This window comes from Chamaea fasciata, unplaced genomic scaffold (genome assembly GCF_029207755.1).
Source record: "Chamaea fasciata isolate MVZ Bird 193981 ecotype frontalis unplaced genomic scaffold, bChaFas1.0.hap1 SCAF_4, whole genome shotgun sequence".
Taxonomy (NCBI): Eukaryota; Metazoa; Chordata; class Aves; order Passeriformes; family Sylviidae; genus Chamaea; species Chamaea fasciata.
Window position 1 is genome coordinate 602,889 of NW_027094089.1, and position 21,129 is coordinate 624,017.

The 21,129-nt window shown below is 46.9% G+C and overlaps 2 protein-coding genes and 1 long non-coding RNA gene across 4 annotated transcripts in view; 1 reads left to right on the forward strand and 2 right to left on the reverse strand.

The window, feature by feature from the left end:
- Positions 1 to 2,636, reverse strand: part of WDR7 (WD repeat domain 7) — a 38,514-nt gene extending 35,878 nt beyond the window's left edge. The window contains exon 1 of the mRNA XM_066180646.1: positions 2,593 to 2,636. The gene's annotated coding sequence lies outside the window, so the exon portion shown is untranslated. The remainder of the gene's footprint in view (positions 1 to 2,592) is intronic.
- A 940-nt stretch (positions 2,637 to 3,576) lies between these two features.
- TXNL1 (thioredoxin like 1) lies at positions 3,577 to 10,135 on the forward strand. The gene is made up of 8 exons (XM_066180692.1): positions 3,577 to 3,722; positions 4,932 to 5,028; positions 5,473 to 5,646; positions 6,289 to 6,411; positions 6,634 to 6,703; positions 7,024 to 7,196; positions 8,629 to 8,733; positions 9,986 to 10,135. Exons 1-8 carry the CDS (start codon positions 3,625 to 3,627, stop codon positions 10,013 to 10,015), a joined length of 870 nt encoding a protein of 289 aa, XP_066036789.1. The 5' UTR covers positions 3,577 to 3,624; the 3' UTR covers positions 10,016 to 10,135.
- An 8,951-nt stretch (positions 10,136 to 19,086) lies between these two features.
- LOC136288004 (uncharacterized) overlaps positions 19,087 to 21,129 on the reverse strand; it is a 38,394-nt gene continuing 36,351 nt past the window's right edge. For both annotated transcript variants that reach the window (XR_010720462.1, XR_010720461.1), the window contains one exon: positions 19,087 to 19,572. This is a non-coding gene — a long non-coding RNA (uncharacterized lncRNA). The remainder of the gene's footprint in view (positions 19,573 to 21,129) is intronic.

A 21,129-nucleotide genomic window follows, 5' to 3' on the forward strand; every position in this document is an offset into this window, starting at 1 on the left:
GCTGAGCACTTCCACGTTTTCAGAGCTGAGGTTTTCTTATCTATCAAAAGGTCGTGTTAAACAAATAGCCAAAAAACTCCTGGCGGATTCTCCAGTGGAGGTTTATGCTCTGAACTCAGCCCAGCTCAAACCATTAGAGGAGCATGAACACACCAAAGCGGGTTTTAAAATACGTGTGTTTTCCTGGAGGTTTTTTTTTTATAGCTCAATACACATCCTCCTACCCCGAGGCACCCAGCAACATCTGCATTTTTCACAGCCCTGTAAACCTGCTTCCCGGCACTTCGGGGGGAATAAATCCGAATTATGACAGAAAAAGAAGGGTCAGCCTGAATGCGAGTGAGGTCCACCCAACTCCACCTCCCGCGGGGATAACGCCAACAGAAATTCCTGTCTTTTCTCAGCCACAGGAGCTGTTACTCCACTGCACCCTCCGCAGCCAGAGAACTGGAACACGACTGGAAAAAACAGGGGCAAGGGAGGGAGCGAGGGCAGGAGGATGAATGGCTAAGGATTACACAGGGCTCCCGGGAGGCTCCTGACGAGGCGGCAGGGATCGACGGTGGGCTTTCCACAAAATCCAGCGCACAAATTCACATCCAGTGACCCTTCCCGGTAAAGCAGCTCGTTTCTGGCAGCCTTCATTAAAAGCCATTTAATTAGAGAGCTCAAATTTTATGAGCAGGCTCGATAAAGCCCAGAACTCCAGGCTGCAAACCACACCTGGCCCTGCAGAGTTAATTGTTATGCAATGCTGGATCAATTGCTCCGTCTGGACCAGCACAACACAGAAAGAGAAATTAATTCGGCATTTTGAACAACGGGCCGACCGACAAAGGGCTGCAATTAAACCAGGCTCGATTTGCTCGTAAAAACAGAATAAAGGCAGGAATGAAGTGTCCAGACGCGACAGGGATAAAAAAACCAAAAAAACCCAAACCCGCAAATACCAACAACGAGAACAAACAGGAGTTGTCATCCCGCATGAAACTGAACACTGCCAAAGCCACCCGCGCTCCGAATCGAGGGAATCTCCAAAAGGAACACACAGGAGGGTGTTAGGCCACACGGGAGCCTTAGCACACGGCTGACCCCAAGAGGGGCGCGATTTTCCACGCTGCGAACCCCTTAGCAACCCCCTGGCAGTCCCATCTCAAACACGGCGCTCTGTTTCGCAGCAAGGCTCTGGGGAGAGAGAGGGGAGAAACAAAAACTACCTCTCGCCTTCTCGTTTCGGACCGGGGCAGCGCAAGGCCTTCATAAAAACCTTCCTTTTCAGGAAAAGCCACATTTTAACTGGCCGGCGATTTGGGATTGCAGGGCTTAGCTGGGGCAAACACCAACTGCAGCCCCTGGCAGCACCAAAATCCCTTCTTGTCTGAAAACGATCAATAATTCCATTTTTTTTTGTTTGCATCAGTGATGACAAACTACGGGAGTACACACGTATGTATCTAATCATCCTCGGCTTTAACTCCTTCCCTTTAAATTCTTAAACATCAAGCTCTGCAAATAATAATAATATTAACACTAAATTATTTCGAAATATTTCTAATCTTACAGGAAGTGCAGGGATGTGGAAAGACACCTTCCCAAAAAGAGGACGGTTAAAATATCTAAACAGGAAGCAATGATTTCAGTGAGGAAGTGAACAAAAAAAAGATTTTAATTTATGTGTTACCCACACAGAATAATCCCGTGACTCTTTGAACTGCCCTGCTTAAAGGTGGCATTTAGGCACACTGAATAATCCCGGCTCCATTCCTATTTCAGTAAAGCCACCGAAGTGATTTTTCAAGTCCAAAGCATTAAACACCGAACCCAAGCCTCAGCTAAATGCCAGCACCCCACACGAGCGATTCTCCCAGCCACAAAACCCCCCCAAAGAGAATAAATCCCTGGGAAGAACGGGTAAAAATCAGAAGTAACCCCGCCTTCGTTCCACCAGAGCAACCCTTCCCAAACACTTGGATTTCCACGAGTTTAAGGAATCAGTCTCAGGAGACGCGTGCACACTCCGCGAGACTGGGGTTCATTTAACACCTTTGGAAGCCACTCGCAGGTTTTCCCGGTGTTTAATGCGACGCCACACTGAACCCACAGTGATTTTTCCCCGTTTCAAACTGTGCCAGAGGACAGTTATCCACAGCAGCCGGAGAGCCCCAGATCCCACCCCCGGGTGCCAAGAGCGCCGTGTCTGGCGCGGGGAAGGGAAATAAAACCGGGAAAGGCCGCGAGGTGGCAAAAAAAATGGTATTAAAGAGTATTTGAGCCCTCTAAGAGGATCAATCCCCTCAGGCAAGGCTCCGTTAGCAGGGATGGAAACCTCTACCCGTGAATAACGCGGCGCTCGTTCGGAGGCGAAAACTGATGAAATTGTACGCCCGTTCACAGCGTGGGCCCGGTGTCCCGGTGTCCCGGTGTCCCGGTGTCCCGGCCAGCCGAGCCTGGGGAGCCCTGAGCGCCCGTGTCCCTGCCGCTGCCGCAGCCTCCTCAGCGCGGGAGCTGCGGGGCCCTGTGGGGAGCCGGGGGCTCAGCGCAGCGCTCCCGGCCCTCAGCGCGCCCTTCTCCCGCCCCTGTCCCCGGTCTCACCTGTCCGCTGCCGCTGCCGCTGCCGGTGCCGCTGCCGGTGCCGCTGCCGGTGCCGCTGCCGGTGCCGGGGCCTCTCCCGGCCCTCAGAGTCCCGGGAGCCGCGGCCCCGCCGCGCTCGGTGCGGCAGACGGCCGGGTGACAGCGCCCGCCGCGACACTGCCGTACAGCGCCGCGCGACGCGCTTGACGGCAGGCGCCGCCGCCGCGGGTCCGCTGAGGGCGCGCACGGAGCCGGGGACTGCCTTCCCTGCTGAATTATTTAGTGGTGACTGTAAGGCTTTTAAGTTACAACGGGCGGGAGTCGAATGCTGGGGATTTAGCAGGAAAAGGGGAAATATGAGACGTCTCGAAGCGATATTTGTTATGGCGCGTTATGAAGTGCGTTGGGAAGTTGACGGGAATGACGCTGCAAATGGGATGGGAGAAAGTCCTGGGTTTCATCTCGGTTTTATGTTGTGGTTATGACAAGCATTTATTCCTTTTTTTTTCCCCGTGTGAATATTATCCTTTAGAATATTATCCCCTTTTTGCCTCAGCGTTTATTTCAGAATTCTTTATTAAATTTGCTGTATTTAAAAAAAAAAAAAAAAAAAAAACAATTTAAGGTGACAAAAATTGACATTAGTTCTGCCTGCGAGACAGAAGGGCCATCCCCATAACGTCACCATAAGACGAGTTAGTGACGAAACTAGCGCTGAATTTTTATGTTCAAATTTAAAGGCGCGTCTCCCCTCACAGAATTCCCGCGCTTGCCCGTACTCAAAATGGCGGCCGGGGCATCGCTCCCTCACTGCCTGCCCGTACTCAAAATGGCGGCCGGGGCAGCTTTCCCTCCCTGCCTGCCCCTTCCCAAGATGGCGGGCGGCGGCATCGCTCCCTCCCTGCCTGCCCCTTCCCAAGATGGCGGGCGGCGGCCGGGCGGGCGCGGGGCGCGGCGGCCGCGCCTGCGCCCCGCGCCAGCGGTGCATGCCGGGCGTCCTGCCCGCCGTGACGCTGCACATCGCACCCGGCGCCGCCACCGGGGCCCGCGGCCATGGCGGGCGTGAAGGTGATCGCCAACGACACGGAGTTCCAGCCCGAGCTGAGCGCCGCCGGCTCCCGCCTGGCCGTGGTGAAGTTCACCATGAGGGGGTGAGTGAGGGCGGGATGCGGCTCCCCGCGCGCCGCTCCCGCCTCAGCCTCCCGGGATGTCGCCGTGGTGTTATTCGGGGCTCCGAATTCGCGGCTCTCCGGCGCGATCTGCTCCGGAACGCGTCAGTGTGTTCGCAGCATCAGCGCCTTTAGCGGCTGTGTTATTTTTAACCCCGTGCGTCCCAGTTCCTGGAATAAATTCCCCTTTTCCCCGCCGATCCCGCCGCCCTGCGCACCCGCCAGCCCTCAAGCGCTCTGAGGGAGCAGGGGCTGCGCTGCTTTAAAGCCCCGCTAAAGGGCAGGCAGCTGATGGAAACAAGCCACGGACAGCACTAAAAACACCTGAAAACTTGCAAAAACATCTTTGGCCCCATCAAACTTGCCTGGATCTGCACGCCTTTTGCCCAGGACAAGTGGATTTTCTCCCTTTCCCCCCTCCTTAGCAGGGTGGTGAAATCGGGATGAATCTGTCACCAAAGAAACCTCAACATCTGAATTATCCCCATGAATCTGTGAAATCGGGGAGAATAGTGAGAATCTCAGGAATCTGTGGTCTCGTATGGCACGTCATTATTCTCTGGCTGCTGCCTCTTGGTCGTGGGGGGTTTTTTTTGCCGATTTTCTACGTCGGGGCTTTTTTTTTAATTTCACTTTGCGTTTCCCCTTCCCAGCGAGAAACTCCCTTTACGGGAATTGGTGCCGCTGAGCACTTCCTACCCTTCTGCTGACACAGAATAAGTTAAAAAATACACGTTTTCAGCCAAGGCAATGCAGTTAAAATCAGAAGAAAGCAGCTCTGTCCTCCCAGGGCCGAATAAAGATACGGGAATAAGTGTTACAGATGTAAACGAGATTTCTTGTGGGAAGAATTTTATGATTTGATACATGTTGACCATTCAATATTTAAGATAGGTGTAAATATAATTTTTTTCCCCGGGAGGTAACATGGACTACTGATGGGAGTTTTTTATTCACAGTATTTTTTTGCTGGTTTTGCCCTTCTTTGTAACGCTGTTGAGCAGGACTGTGGTAAAAATGCTGCAAGTAAAGACAATAAACTGCAGATGCCTAAATTTCACTGTATTGCCAGCTGACAGCCAGGTAGAGAGGTTCTTTTTACAGCAGGGAACAGCAGGAATGTTCTGATTCTGTTTGGGACAGGCATTGAAAAATAAAAAAGCGGAATTAAGTGGAAGTGTTTTCCCTCAGGTGTGGCCCTTGCTTGAGGATCGCTCCAGCCTTCAACGCCCTGAGCAACAAATACCCGCAGGCAACATTCCTGGAGGTGGACGTGCACCAGTGCCAGGTGTGTGCCCCCACATCCCCCTGGCCGGGGAAAGGGCTGGGGCTGGGAGAGGAGCAGGGACTGGGGGGCTGCCAGGAAACACTCAGAGCCTGGTGCATCACAGACTAACACCCAATTCTCCCCTCCCACCAGGGAGAACAAAATCCCTCTTAGGGAGAAATATTCCTGCAGTGCCCGCCGTGCTGCCCTTCCTTTGGGCAGAGTAAAAGCACGTGAATTAATTCATTAACGAACACGCACAGCTCCCGCTGCGTGCATTGCTGAAATCATAGATACGGAACACAGCGCCGGGGGGAATTCCAAAGAGCCTTTCCAGCTGAGTGTTGGTGCAATTCTTGGAGTAAAAAGGCAAAACCTCACTGAGGGGATGTATTAGTGGGGCCAGACAGGTCCCAGAGGTGCAGGGGCCTCAAGCAGTGAACGGGGACTCGTTTGTGCTCCCAGGGCACGGCTGCCACCAACAACATCTCGGCGACGCCCACGTTCCTGTTCTTCCGCAACAAGGTGCGCATCGACCAGTACCAGGGCGCCGATGCCGTGGGCTTGGAGGACAAAATCAAACAGCACCTGGAGAACGATCCCGGCAACAGCGAGGACACAGACATCCCCAAAGGATATGTGGGTATCTCCCCAGGGTTTGCTTGGCATGCTTGTGTAGTTCAGGTGGAAAAAAACCCTGCTTTTCTCATGTGCTTGAAGTCAAATAATTGGGTTTTAGGCAAAGCTGCCCAAGCAAATCACTTGTCTGGGCTTTCTTTGCCAAAAAAAAAAAAAAATTCAAATATTGACATGTACACGTTTATTAGGAATGAAAAAATCTCCTCGGTGATTTAAATGAATTTTGTGTCCCATGATAAAGCTTTTCCTTCCCAGCCATCCCAAACTTTTCCTAAAGTGCAAAAAGTCTCATTCTTCCTTTCCCTAATGTTCACCGGGGTGGATGCTCCTGAGGGCAGCCCCTTTGTGTTTCTCTATGCCTATGAACAAAAACCAAACAGGATGGCACTGCAGTATTTGGGAAAGGTGATGTGCCCGCCCCGAGTGGCACACAGGAATTACTTCCTGCTGATGCTGACTTGATTTATTGATAACTCGCCAATAATTCCCTCTTCTAAATGCCTTGGAAAGTGCAGCTAATCCACCTGCTCAGTGCTGGTACCCCGTGGGGGTTTGTGTGTGTCCCTGATCCCCGTGGGCCGTGCCGCTCCCACGGCAGCCGCCCCGCCCCGTGCTTGTCCCAGCTGTGCCCTGTGTCCCCAGATGGATCTGCTGCCCTTCATCAACAAGGCTGGCTGCGAGTGCCTCAACGAGAGCGACGAGCACGGCTTCGAGAACTGCCTGCGCAAGGATTCCTCCTACCTGGAGTCCGACTGTGACGAGCAGGTGCGGCCGCCGTGTCCCAGGGCTGTTCTCCTGGGGAGCGAAGCTTGGGGTGGCAGCACTTCCACACCCAATTGCCGAGCAGAGGAGGATGTGTCGGGATAGAAAGGGCCAGAATGTGCGACCACACCGCTGTACTCCAGAGCTCCCTTGTTTCCGCCCCCTGTGCTGAGTTGGTTTCGGATGAAGAAGCCAGTGTATAATTGTGGTTTTTTGCCTCCGCAGCTCCTTATCACGGTAGCTTTTAGCCAGCCTGTCAAGCTTTACTCTATGAAACTTCAGGGGCCAGACAACGGTGAGTGGTGCAGCTAGAACTATTTATTATTGATTGATAGGCAGAGACCATACTCTGATACACAAATGAAAGTATTTATTGTAGCTTGATACACAACTAGAAGCGTTGATTGTAGTTTGATGCACAAATATAGCTGCTTATAGTTTGCTACCCTGCAGAGAGACACTTGGATGTAATTCCAGGCTGAAGTGAGAGCCCCTGGAAGCTTCACCTTATTCTTTGTGCAGTCACTCAGCTGATGCCGTACAGTGTCACACTGCTCCGGGATCACAGCCTTACGTTGCACAGGGAATCACAGGAACCCCTCTCTTCTATCCCAGGGCAAGGGCCAAAGTACGTCAAGATCTTCATCAACCTGCCGCGCTCGATGGACTTCGAGGAGGCGGAACGCAGCGAGCCCACGCAGGCCCTGGAGCTGGGCCCCGAGGACATCAGGGAGGATGGCATCATCCAGCTCCGCTACGTCAAATTCCAGAACGTCAACAGTGTCACTGTAAGTCCCTTTCCCTGGGGGAATTGCACAGGCACCTGCTGCTTTTGGGCTGCTTTTCTCTCAGAGCCGGCGTGGAATGCTCCGGAGATGGCGTTCTTGTGTGGACTCGGGTGTTTGTTAATTCTTGTTTCTGTTACGGTCTCACAGGCTGTGGGTTCCGGCTCACAGAGCGAAAAATGGCTCTGTCTCTCTTTCCAAGGCCTTTGGAGGACAAACTGTCCAACTGTGAGGTGGCACCTGAATTATTTTTACTTTTATGGCCCACAATGTGGGCTTCTCTATCCAATTACAAAATGCCACCCAGACCAAATAAATCAATATGAATTCAATTTCTAGCCAGATCCCAGTAGTGAAGCTGTGACTCCTTAGGCCCTGGGTTTGCTGGCTGAACAATAAATCAATAAATCAATAAGAATTCAATTTCTAGCCAGATCCCAGTAGTGAAGCTGTGACTCCTTAGGTCCTGGGTTTGCTGGCTGAACAATAAATCAATAAATCAATAAGAATTCAATTTCTAGCCAGATCCCAGTAGTGAAGCTGTGACTCCTTAGGTCTTGGGTTTGCTGGCTGAACAATAAATCAATAAATCAATAAATCAATATGAATTCAATTTCTAGCCAGATCCCAGTAGTGAAGCTGTGACTCCTTAGGCCCTGGGTTTGCTGGCTGAACAATAAATCAATAAATCAGTAAATCAATATGAATTCAATTTCTAGCCAGATCCCAGTAGTGAAGCTGTGGCTCCTTAGGTCTTGGGTTTGCTGGCTGAACAATAAATCAGTAAATCAGTAAATCAATAAATCAATAAATCAATAAATCAATAAGAATTCAATTTCTAGCCAGATCCCAGTAGTGAAGCTGTGACTCCTTAGGCCCTGGGTTTGCTGGCTGAACAATAAATCAGTAAATCAGTAAACCAATAAATCAATAAATCAATATGAATTCAATTTCTAGCCAGATCCCAGTAGTGAAGCTGTGACTCCTTAGGCCCTGGGTTTGCTGGCTGAGCAATAAATCAATAAATCAGTAAACCAATAAATCAATAAATCAATATGAATTCAATTTCTAGCCCGATCCCAGTAGTGAAGCTGTGACTCCTTAGGCCTTGGGTTTGCTGGCTGAGCAATAAATCAATAAATCAATAAATCAATAAGAATTCAATTTCTAGCCAGATCCCAGTAGTGAAGCTGTGACTTCTCAGGCCCTGGGTTTGCTGGCTGGATGTGAGAAGTGGAAGCTGGGGGAACTTTAAAAAACTCCCAGGAAAACAACCGTGTTCTCCAAATAATTATTGAAATGAAGAGCACAGGGCCCTTTATAGTTGGGAAAAACCTTTATTTGATCACCCCACACCTCTGGAGCCGCTGATGCTTTAGGTGTTAATGCAGGGATGGAATTAAAGTCCCTTTTTTTTGCTTTTCTCCCTCCTCAGTTGTTCGTGCAGTCCAATCATGGCGACGAGGAGACGACAAGAATCACGTATTTCACGTTCATTGGCACTCCAGTGCAGGCCACCAACATGAATGACTTCAAACGAGTGAGTCCCATGATAACCCCCCCTCGGGGGAGGCAAACACTGCGGGGGGGACACAATTCCACACTCTGGGCACTTGGGGACATCTGTCCTGCATTTTTTCTGAGCTTTCTACAAAGGTTTTCATCATCAGCTTGGTGACAATAAATGATAAGGACTGAAAACACGAGGGGCTGGCAAGTTACACACACCAAAGGCAACTTTTTTGTTTTAATAGCTGTGAGATATCTTGGTTTTGGGACACTCTTTTTTGGCAACTTTATTGTGAAAAGTTTTATTGAAAAAAAACCAAAACTACCTCAGTAATGCTTTATGGTACACATACCCTCTAATGTCAGAAGGTTAAAGCACTAACAGCAACATGGCACCTCCTCAATTTTTAGCAGCAAAACTTGAGCTTGACTAAGCTTAAAACTTAATTTCTCTGCTGCTAATAAGTTAATAAAGGAGTTTATCAGCTTTTGCTGCCCTTCACTGATAGTCAAGGTCATGAAAAAATTGCTCTAGTGTTCTAACAGAAATGCACATTTTAGACCTCCCTCATTCTCCCCAGACTAGAAATGTGTGAATTGGTTTTTGATCTCCTTTCTGTTGGTGTCTGTGGGTTTTAAGCGGCATGGAGAAGGTGTCTGTGGACATGGCACCCAGGGAATGGTGCTGGGAAGGGCAGGATGGAAAGGAGCTGCTCAGAAATCCAGAGCAGCAGTGGAGTGGGAGCTGGTGCTGCTGCCTCAGTCACACCCTCCTGGACAGTCTGTGCAGCGATAATATTCCCATTTTCCTTCCTGAACCTGGAGTTGGAGGAGAACAGAAGTCTTGGCATTGGTGGAAAGGGGAACTCCAGGGAAAAACTGCTGTTTGTGCTCTCAGAGAGCAGTGGGAAGAGCCTGGGAGAAATCCTGGCTGGCTGAGGGATTCTTGTGTCCCCTCTGGAATAAATTCCTGCGTCTCCTCAGACCTGCTGGTTTGCAGTAGAGTTTGGGCACGTTTCGCTGCAGCTGTGGTTCTTGTAACACTCCTTTTCTTTGTTCCCAGCTTAACTCCCCCTTCCTAAAGAACTAAACAGGCAGAAGAAACCTAAAAGTAACAATGGCCTGGCTTCCTCCCTCCCTCTGCTCAAATCCCCGAGCTTTTCACCTCCTGGCTCGGCAGCTCAGCTTTCCCCTCCTCTCCCTGCTCCTCTTTCCCAGCTTCTGTCCCATTTTTAGAATTACACAATATAGAGACTTCACTCCTGTTGTTTTTCCTCTTGCAGGTAGTTGGCAAAAAAGGAGAGAGCCACTAGGAAGGGAAGCCACTGGAAGGCCTTATCCCACTTTTCTCTCTGACTCCTGGATAATTGCCTGACCATAACCAGAGACTGTCCATTTGATTTCCTGCCTTTTCCAATAAATCCTTGCTTTCAGCTGGAGTGTGTTCCTGGTCTCCTCCTCCTCTTCCACGGATTTGTAAATAGAGTTCCTGACTTTTGGCAAGTCTAATTTTGTTATTGCAGCAATTGTGGCTCTTCTGTTCCACTGAAACTTCCCAGCTCTGCTGAGAGTTTCAGACGTCAGGTACAAGTAAGACTGGAGTTTGTTTGCATTGGTACTCCCACAAACACAGGTAATGCTGGGATAAGAGTAACTAGACATGTTTAATTCCCACTTCCCTCTAAAGTCAGAGCAGAGGCAGCAGATTTGAAATCATCATTCCATGTGAACTTCCAGCAGCGTCCTGACAGTTCCAAAAGTTCTCAGCGTTAGAAATGCCTGAGCTTGTTTCCCAGGTAAGCTGAGATTGAGATGTTATTCCTGCCTTTTACTGGATGTTTTTTAGCGAGGGAATATTTGCAGCCAATGCCAGTTTTGGTCCAGATGACTGTTGGTAAATGAGGAATTGCTCAGCCCCGTCCGCACAGAACTCTGGGAATGCCCAGGAGCGAGCGATGGCCGTGATTCACTTATTGTAAAGTCGAGTTTATTGCATTTTTAATGTCATCAATCGCACGCGAGCCTCAATCGCGGCTGGACACGGCGAGGCCATTCTCTGGTGCCCTGGAGTTCATCCCAAGTAAGTGTCTGTAGGGAAGCGGAGCTGTTCAGCCCGGGACGCCGCGGAGCCATCCGCCCGTCGTCGCTCGCCCTGCGCGGCCGGAGCCCTGCGGAGAAATAAAGAGATTTCCACACAAACCTCCCCTGCTCCCCCCGCACCTCTCCCGTGTGGTCATTCCTGGAGTTGTTCTTGCATTTCACTCCTAAATATTTCCGTGCTGTGCTCTTCATTTTTTAGAAAGATTTTATTTCATTTTACCATTTGTATTTATCCCTCTGTTTTGTTTTATTTTTTTCCCCTTTTATTTTCTGTGTTCTATAGATATTTTTATTCTATTTCAAATATAGAAATGAAATTTGACGACAGGAATTCAATGTTTTAAATAGGGATTTAGAGTATTTATTATACAGAGTACACGAATTAGATATTATAGGAGTTAACATTTTTAAATAGGAGTTTTCATTTTAATATAGAATCTAGAAGTGAAATTTGATTACAGGACTCAAATGTTTTAAATTGGAACTTACTTTCTTTTTAATTATGTAGAATATAGAAATTTAAATTGATAGGAATTAAACCTATAAAGTAGGGATTTTAATTTTCATATAGATATTAAATTCTTATAGGAATTAAACGTTTTAAATAGGGGTTTATTTTATTTTTAATATATATAGGATATAGGAATTAATTTTTAGTATATAAATTAATTTTTTAAAATAGGAATTGATTTTATTTTGAATCTATAGAACATACAAATTAGATTTTATTATGGGAATTAAATGTTTTTAATAGGAATTGATTTTATTTTGAATATATAGACCATACAAATTAGATTTTATTATAGGAATTAAACCCTTTAAATAGGAATTGATTTTATTTTGAATATATATAGAATATAGAAATTAGATTTTATTATAGGAATTAAACCCTTTAAATAGGAATTGATTTTATTTTGAATCTACAGAACATACAAATTAGATTTTATTATAGGAATTAAACCTTTTAAATAGGAATTGATTTTATTATAGGAACTAAACGTAACTTAATTTTTAAAAATCTGAGTTTTTAAGTTTCATTTTTATTTTTAAATGCTTAAATATTTTTATTTTTCATTGTTTATTTCTTATTTTTAACTTCATTTTTATTTTGAACTTTTATGACTTATTAATTTAACTTTATTTAATTTATTTTATTTTGTAATTTATTTCTTTTATTTATTTCTTTTATTTAATTTTAAAAATTTATTTACTTATTTAATTTTGGTGTAATTTTTAAATTTTATTTCTTTTATTTTTAATTTTCTATGTCCCCCCGATCCCGAGTGGCGCCGCCTTGTGGGGAGCCTCGGGAACTGCACGGACAATATAATAATAGTAGTAGTAGTAGTAATAATAATAATAATAATAATAATAATAATAATAATGGTATTAAAACATAAATAAAATATTAAGAATTAAAAAAAAAAAACAAAACCCCCATAAAATGTAAAAACTAATTTTAAATAGTACAAAATAAAACTAAAAAAAGAAATGTAATTAGAAAAATAAAAGACATTTTAAAATGTAACTTACAAGAAACAAAAAAATTTAAAAATTAAAAAAGGAAATAAAACTAATTAAAAAATTAATTTAAAAAGTAAAAATTAAAAATAATAAAAATATTTTAAAATAAAATTAATAAAAATCGTAGAAATAAAATATTAATTTTTAAAATTAAATAATTATTAAAACCCTAAAAATGAAAAATAAATCGATTTTTAAAATATTAAGAAATAAAACAATAGAAATGACATTAAAATTCAGAAATAAATATAAAGAATTAATAAAACGTGAATAAATTTAAAAATTAATAAGTTTAGACAATATTTTATTAGAAATTAATTTTTTCTTTTTTAATATAATTACTTCTTTTGTTTAAATTATTTTAATCATTTCTTTTTACTTTTTATCTTTTGTGATTTTTAATTTTAATTTTTTAAAAAACGTTTAATTCATCTTTATGTCAATTTTATTTCTCCGTTCTCGTTATTTATTTATTAATTGGGCGGATTCGGTTTATTTCCCGGTCCCGCCGCGTGTCCGTGCAATTCCCCGGGATGCCCACGAGGCGGCGCTGCAGGGCCCGCGGGGCCCAAATAAAATAAATAAAATAATAAATAGCTTCTTTAATTTCAATTAGTAATTATAGACTTTATTCATTTGCAGTTCTTGAATTTTTAATTTATTTTTTAAATTTTAGGGGTTTGTTTTTATTTTTTAAATTTAGTTATTTTATTTATTTTTTTTGTTTTGGTTGAATTTTTTATTTTATAATTTAGTTGTTTAATATAATTATTCAGTTATTTAATTACGTATTCTATTTTAATATTTTATTTATTTATTATTTAGTTTCTTTAAAGTTTTTTTTATTTACGTATTTATTTTAATTTATTTGGGTGTTTATTTATTTAATTTTTAAATTTATTAACTTAATTATGATTATTTATTTATTTATTGGATGTCCCCGATCCCGAGTGGCGCCGCCTTGTGGGGAGCCTCGGGAACTTCACATACAATATAATAATAATAGTAGTAGTAGTAATAATAATAATAATAATAATGGTATTAAAATATAAATAAAATATTAAGAATTAAAAAAAAACAAAACCAAACCCCCCATAAAATGTAAAAACTAATTTTAAATAGTAAAAAATAAAACTAAAAAGAGAAATGTAATTAGAAAAATAAAAGACATTTTAAAATGTAACTTACAAGAAACAAAAAAAATTAAAAATTAAAAAAGGAAATAAAACTAATTAAAAAATTAATTTAAAAAGTAAAAATTAAAAATAATAAAAATATTTTAAAATAAAATTAATAAAAATCGTAGAAATAAAATATTAATTTTTAAAATTAAATAATTATTAAAACCCTAAAAATGAAAAATAAATCGATTTTTAAAATATTAAGAAATAAAACAATAGAAATGACATTAAAATTCAGAAATAAATATAAAGAATTAATAAAACGTGAATAAATTTAAAAATTAATAAGTTTAGACAATATTTTATTAGAAATTAATTTTTTCTTTTTTAATATAATTACTTCTTTTGTTTAAATTATTTTAATCATTTATTTTTACTTTTTATCTTTTGTGATTTTTAATTTTAATTTTTTAAAAAACGTTTAATTCATCTTTATGTCAATTTTATTTCTCCGTTCTCGTTATTTATTTATTAATTGGGCGGATTCGGTTTATTTCCCGGTCCCGCCGCGTGTCCGTGCAATTCCCCGGGATGCCCACGAGGCGGCGCTGCAGGGCCCGCGGGGCCCAAATAAAATAAATAAAATAATAAATAGCTTCTTTAATTTCAATTAGTAATTATAGACTTTATTCATTTGCAGTTCTTGAATTTTTAATTTATTTTTTAAATTTTAGGGGTTTGTTTTTATTTTTTAAATTTAGTTATTTTATTTATTTTTTTTGTTTTGGTTGAATTTTTTATTTTATAATTTAGTTGTTTAATATAATTATTCAGTTATTTAATTACGTATTCTATTTTAATATTTTATTTATTTATTATTTAGTTTCTTTAAAGTTTTTTTTATTTACGTATTTATTTTAATTTATTTGGGTGTTTATTTATTTAATTTTTAAATTTATTAACTTAATTATGATTATTTATTTATTTATTGGATGTCCCCGATCCCGAGTGGCGCCGCCTTGTGGGGAGCCTCGGGAACTTCACATACAATATAATAATAATAGTAGTAGTAGTAATAATAATAATAATAATAATGGTATTAAAATATAAATAAAATATTAAGAATTAAAAAAAAACAAAACCAAACCCCCCATAAAATGTAAAAACTAATTTTAAATAGTAAAAAATAAAACTAAAAAGAGAAATGTAATTAGAAAAATAAAAGACATTTTAAAATGTAACTTACAAGAAACAAAAAAAATTAAAAATTAAAAAAGGAAATAAAACTAATTAAAAAATTAATTTAAAAAGTAAAAATTAAAAATAATAAAAATATTTTAAAATAAAATTAATAAAAATCGTAGAAATAAAATATTAATTTTTAAAATTAAATAAATATTAAAACCCTAAAAATGAAAAATAAATCGATTTTTAAAATATTAAGAAATAAAACAATAGAAATGACATTAAAATTCAGAAATAAGTATAAAGAATTAATAAAACGTGAATAAATTTAAAAATTAATAAGTTTAGACAATATTTTATTAGAAATTAATTTTTTCTTTTTTAATATAATTACTTCTTTTGTTTAAATTATTTTAATAATTTCTTTTTACTTTTTATCTTTTGTGATTTTTAATTTTAATTTTTTAAAAAACGTTTAATTCATCTTTATGTCAATTTTATTTCTCCGTTCTCGTTATTTATTTATTAATTGGGCGGATTCGGTTTATTTCCCGGTCCCGCCGCGTGTCCGTGCAATTCCCCGGGATGCCCACGAGGCGGCGCTGCAGGGCCCGCGGGGCCCAAATAAAATGAATAAAATGAATAAATAGCTTCTTTAATTTCAATTAGTAATTATAGACTTTATTTTATTCATTTGCAGTTCTTGAATTTTTAATTTATTTTTTAAATTTTAGGGGTTTGTTTTTATTTTTTAAATTTAGTTATTTATTTATTTTTTTTGTTTTGGTTGAATTTTTTATTTTATAATTTAGTTGTTTAATATAATTATTCAGTTATTTAATTACGTATTCTATTTTAATATTTTATTTATTTATTATTTAGTTTCTTTAAAGTTTTTTTTATTTACGTATTTATTTTAATTTATTTGGGTGTTTATTTATTTAATTTTTAAATTTATTAACTTAATTATGATTATTTATTTATTTATTGGATGTCCCCGGTCCCGAGGGGCGCCGCCTTGTGGGGAACCCCGGGAACTGCACGGACACCGAGCGGGACAGGGGAATAAAAGAACCCCCTCCAAAATTAATAATAATAGTAGTAATAGTAATAATAATAATAGTAATAATAATAATAGAAAAAATAACCCCTCCCAAACATTGAAAAATTACACAAGAAATTAGTTTACTGTAAAAAATATCTTTATTTATTAGTATTTTATTTTCACTGTTTATCTTTTGTGATTTTTAGTTTTTTAATTTTATTGTTTATTCATTGTTATTTATTTATTAAATAATTGCGGGGATTGGGGTTTTTAATTTTTTTCCCTGTGCCGAGCCGTGTCCTGTGCAGTGCCCGGGGTTCGCCACGAGGTGGCGCCGCAGGACCGGGGATCAGGGACACGGGGCAGCCCGGCGGTAAAAACGACATAAAACGAAAATTAACAAATACTTTTTATTTCAATTAATAATTATTATAAATTTCATTTTATTAATTTCTGCCTTTTTTATTTTTTACGTTTATTTTATTTCTAATGTTTAATTTCTCTGTGTGTGGCTGAGGCCGGTGCGGTACCGCGGTTTCCCCACAGGGTGGCGCTGCAGGAGCGGCGGAGAGCGCGGGGCACGCTCGGCCCTGCGGGACGCGCCCGTGTCACCTCCAGAGGACACGGGACACGCAGGGGACACCCCGGGAGGGGACATGGGGACACACAGGGGACACCCCGGGAGGGGACACGGGACACACAGGGGACCCCCTGAGAGGGGACATGGGACACAGGGGACACCCCGAGAGGGGACATGGGGACACACAGGGGACACCCCGAGAGGGGACACGCAGGGGACACCCCGAGAGGGGACATGGGACACGCAGGGGACACCTCGAGGGGGGGACACCCCGAGAGGGGACATGGGACACACAGGGGACACCCCGGGAGGGGACATGGGACACACAGGGGACACCCCGGGAGGGGGACACGGGACACACAGGGGACACCCCGAGAGGGGACAGGGGACACCCCGAGGGGGGGACATGGGGACACACAGGGGACACCCCGAGAGGGGACACGCAGGGGACACCCCGAGAGGGGACATGGGACACGCAGGGGACACCTCGAGGGGGGGACACCCCGAGAGGGGACATGGGACACACAGGGGACACCCCGGGAGGGGACATGGGACACACAGGGGACACCCCGGGAGGGGGACACGGGACACACAGGGGACACCCCTGAGAGGGGACATGGGACACACAGGGGACACCCCGAGGGGGGGACATGGGACACACAGGGGACCCCCTGAGAGGGGACATGGGGACACACAGGGGACACCCCGAGAGGGGACATGGGGACACACAGGGGACACCCCGAGAGGGGACATGGGACACAGGGGACACCCCGAGAGGGGACATGGGACACACAGGGGACCCCCTGAGAGGGGACATGGGGACACACAGGGGACACCCCGGGAGGGGACATGGGACACACAGGGGACCCCCTGAGAGGGGACATGGGACACACAGGGGACACCCTGAGAGGGGACACGCAGGGGACACCCCGGGAGGGGACACGGGGACACACAGGGGACACCCCGGGAGGGGACATGGGGACACACAGGGGACACCCCGAGAGGGGACATGGGACACACAGGGGACACCCCGAGAGGGGACACACAGGGGACACCCCGGGAGGGGACATGGGACACACAGGGGACACCCCGAGAGGGGACATGGGGACACACAGGGGACACCCCGAGAGGGGACATGGGACACACAGGGGACACCCCGGGAGGGGACATGGGACACACAGGGGACACCCCGGGAGGGGACACGGGACACACAGGGGACACCCCGAGAGGGGACATGGGACACACAGGGGACACCCCGGGAGGGGACAGGGGACACACAGGGGACACCCCGAGAGGGGACATGGGGACACACAGGGGACACCCCGGGAGGGGACATGGGGACACACAGGGGACCCCCTGAGAGGGGACATGGGGACACACAGGGGACCCCCTGAGAGGGGACATGGGACACGCAGGGGACACCCCGAGAGGGGACAGGGGACACGCAGGGGACACCCCGGGAGGGGACATGGGGACACACAGGGGACACCCCGGGAGGGGACATGGGGACACACAGGGGACCCCCTGAGAGGGGACATGGGGACACACAGGGGACACCCCGAGAGGGGACATGGGACACACAGGGGACACCCCGGGAGGGGACATGGGGACACACAGGGGACACCCCGAGAGGGGACATGGGACACAGGGGACACCCCGAGAGGGGACATGGGGACACACAGGGGACCCCCTGAGAGGGGACATGGGACACACAGGGGACCCCCTGAGAGGGGACATGGGGACACACAGGGGACCCCCTGAGAGGGGACATGGGACACACAGGGGACCCCCTGAGAGGGGACATGGGGACACACAGGGGACACCCCGAGAGGGGACATGGGACACACAGGGGACCCCCTGAGAGGGGACATGGGACACACAGGGGACACCCCGGGAGGGGACATGGGACACACAGGGGACCCCCCGGGAGGGGACATGGGACACAGGGGACACCCCGAGAGGGGACAGGGGACACACAGGGGACCCCCTGAGAGGGGACATGGGACACACAGGGGACACCCCGGGAGGGGACATGGGACACACAGGGGACCCCCCGGGAGGGGACATGGGACACAGGGGACACCCCGAGAGGGGACAGGGGACACACAGGGGACACCCCGGGAGGGGACATGGGACACACAGGGGACACCCCGGGAGGGGACATGGGACACACAGGGGACACCCCGGGAGGGGACATGGGACACAGGGGACACCCCGAGAGGGGACAGGGGACACACAGGGGACACCCCGGGAGGGGACATGGGACACACAGGGGACCCCCTGAGAGGGGACACGGGACACACAGGGGACACCCCGAGAGGGGACATGGGGACACACAGGGGTCACCCCGAGAGGACATGGGACACGCCTGTCCCACAGTGCCAGGTGTGTCCTGCAGGGTGACCCCCGGCGTGTCCCATGTCCTCTTCTCGGGGTGACCCGTGTGTCCCGCAGTGCTGAGCATGTCCTGCGTGGTGACACGCGTGTCCTGCGTCCTTCTCTCGCGGTGACACGTGTGCCACGCCCTAGAGCCCGCGGGACACCCCGTGGGATGCTCTGGGGGACACAGGACACACGTGTCACCCCAAGAACAGGACACAGGACACACGTGTCACCCTGTGGCATGCTCTGGGGGACACAGGACACGCGTGTCACCCCAAGAACAGGACACAGGACACACGTGTCACCCCGTGGCATGCTCTGGGGGACACAGGACACGCGTGTCACCCCAAGAACAGGACACAGGACACACGTGTCACCCCGTGGCATGCTCTGGGGGACACAGGACACGCGTGTCACCCCAAGAACAGGACACAGGACACACGTGTCACCCCGTGGCATGCTCTGGGGGACACAGGACACGCGTGTCACCCCAAGAACAGGACACAGGACACACGTGTCACCCCGTGGCATGCTCTGGGGGACACAGGACACACGTGTCACCCCCCAGTCTCCGTCCCAGGGCTGAACTCCTTGGTAGTCTTTCATTTTTATTCACTCTATTATTTTTGATTCAGCAAATAACTCACACGGACACGGAAAAGGGAAAGAGGAAGGAAAAGGGAATGGGAGCTTGAGGTGGTTTCTCCGTTTATTACATTTTAATGTTGATGGGAAAAGGGAGACGAACGATGGCAGCATTTGGTGACGCTGCCCCGTCTCTGACCACCAGGATTTAAAGCTCTTCACACTTCCCAAGCGGCTCCGAGGGGACTAAAGGCGCTTTTCCTCCTCAGTTCTGCTCGGAGCATGGAAGGACTCCACTGGTTCACGGAAAACAATGCGCTCTCCGTTACTTCCCGACTCCGGGGAAACCTGAAATATCCAGACAGAAATGCTTCAGACCGCATTTCTTACACCCCCCCAACCCAGGTAAACACGAGCCAGTTCCTGAGCCCCACATCCATCACCCCTCCCGATTTCCCTTCAGAGAAAATCCTCCAGGCAGAGGATTCCGTGCAGCCGCTGAGGCACGAAGGGAATCCCGGTTTTCCCCAGGAAGGAACGAACTCGCGGGCAGCGCTGGCGGGTCGGGCGCGGCCCGGTGCCGCGGGCTGGAGCGCTGGCAGCCGCTCCCGGGAGAGCCGCCCGAGCAGCCGGGCCGGGCCCGGGCTGTCAGCCGAGCTCCGGGCCTGCCATTCGCCGCCGGTAATTAGTCTCTCGGTGAGTTTTTAGCCTGCGCGTCACGGCGTGAAGGCAACGTGTTCCACGGCGGTACCTGCCGGGGGGGAGGCCTGGGCGGCAGCCGCGTTTCGCACTCCAGACAGCGGGAGAACGGGCCGCGAAAGGCGGGGAAGGGCGAGGGGCACGGCGGCTGCCAGCGCCCCGAGGAGCCGGGGAGGGCCCGGGCTCCAGAGGGACCAAGCCGAGCCCAGGCTGGGGACACGCTCGGGAATCATCTGGAGCGTGTCCCCATCCGTCAGCCCCCCAAGCGCTCGCATCCCGGGATACTCCGCAAACCCTGCGGATGCGGCTCCGGCGAGCGCGGCTGCCAAGGCGCGAGGGCGTGCGGGACGGCGCCGCTGTCAGCGGCCGCAGCCGCCGCTCCTCGGCCAAGGGCGGCCAGCGGCCGGGCCGAGGCGGTCGCTGGCCGCCCAGGAGCGCTCCCGGGGCCAGGCCGCGCCTCAGTTTCCCCGGGCGGGGCGGGCGCTGGCACGGCGCCGCCGCCGCGGGAGATGCCAGCCTGCCCGCGCTGCCATCGCTAGGCAACGGCCGCGGCCCCGGCTCGGCGCTCCCAGCTGGCACCTCCCACCATGTTCCCGGCGCGCAGGGGAAGCGCCGAGGCCCCGCTTCTATCTTTGGGTGCCAGCAGCGGCGCGGCGGAGGCACCGCCGCGGGGACACGGAGCTCGCTGCCACCCCAGCGGGCGGGTGACACGGGGACCCCCGCGCCTGGAGCTCCTCCTCGCCGCGGGGCCCGGCTCCCCCCCCCCAAAAAAAAAAAAAAAAAAAAAAAAAAAGTTGGGTGGTGGTTTTTTTTTTCTTTTTTTGTCACATCCCAACTCGGAGCCGCTCAAAGAAACAAACACTTTTAATGGAGCATATGCGGGCGCCGGAGAAGGAGAAGCCTCACAATGCATCTGCTGCGGGACCAGAAGGCTCCGCCGAGGTGTGAAGTGGGAGGAGAAAAAAAAATTCCGAGTGGATGATGCCAGGGAAGAGTGCAGAAATATTAAGCAGAAGGGGTTGTAAACACGTGGAGCCGGGAGGGGCTGGCACAAAGAGGCAGCGGGTTCAGGGCCCGGACACTCCCGCTCCGGGCTCCGGCGCTCCCCGGGCCCGGGAGCCTCGAGGATTGCACAACAACCTCGCGGTGATCTCTCGACTTCCACGGCGGCACGGAGGCCGGGAACCGCCGCCCCGGGGCTGGCGG

Coding starts and splice junctions, on each gene's coding strand:
- TXNL1 (XM_066180692.1), top strand. CDS start 3,625: ATGGCGGGCGTGAAGGTGATCGCCAACGACACGGAGTTCCAGCCCGAG. Junction 3,723..4,931: donor GTGAAGTTCACCATGAGGGG/GTGAGTGAGGGC, acceptor GTTTTCCCTCAG/GTGTGGCCCTTGCTTGAGGA. Junction 6,412..6,633: donor AGTCCGACTGTGACGAGCAG/GTGCGGCCGCCG, acceptor TTGCCTCCGCAG/CTCCTTATCACGGTAGCTTT.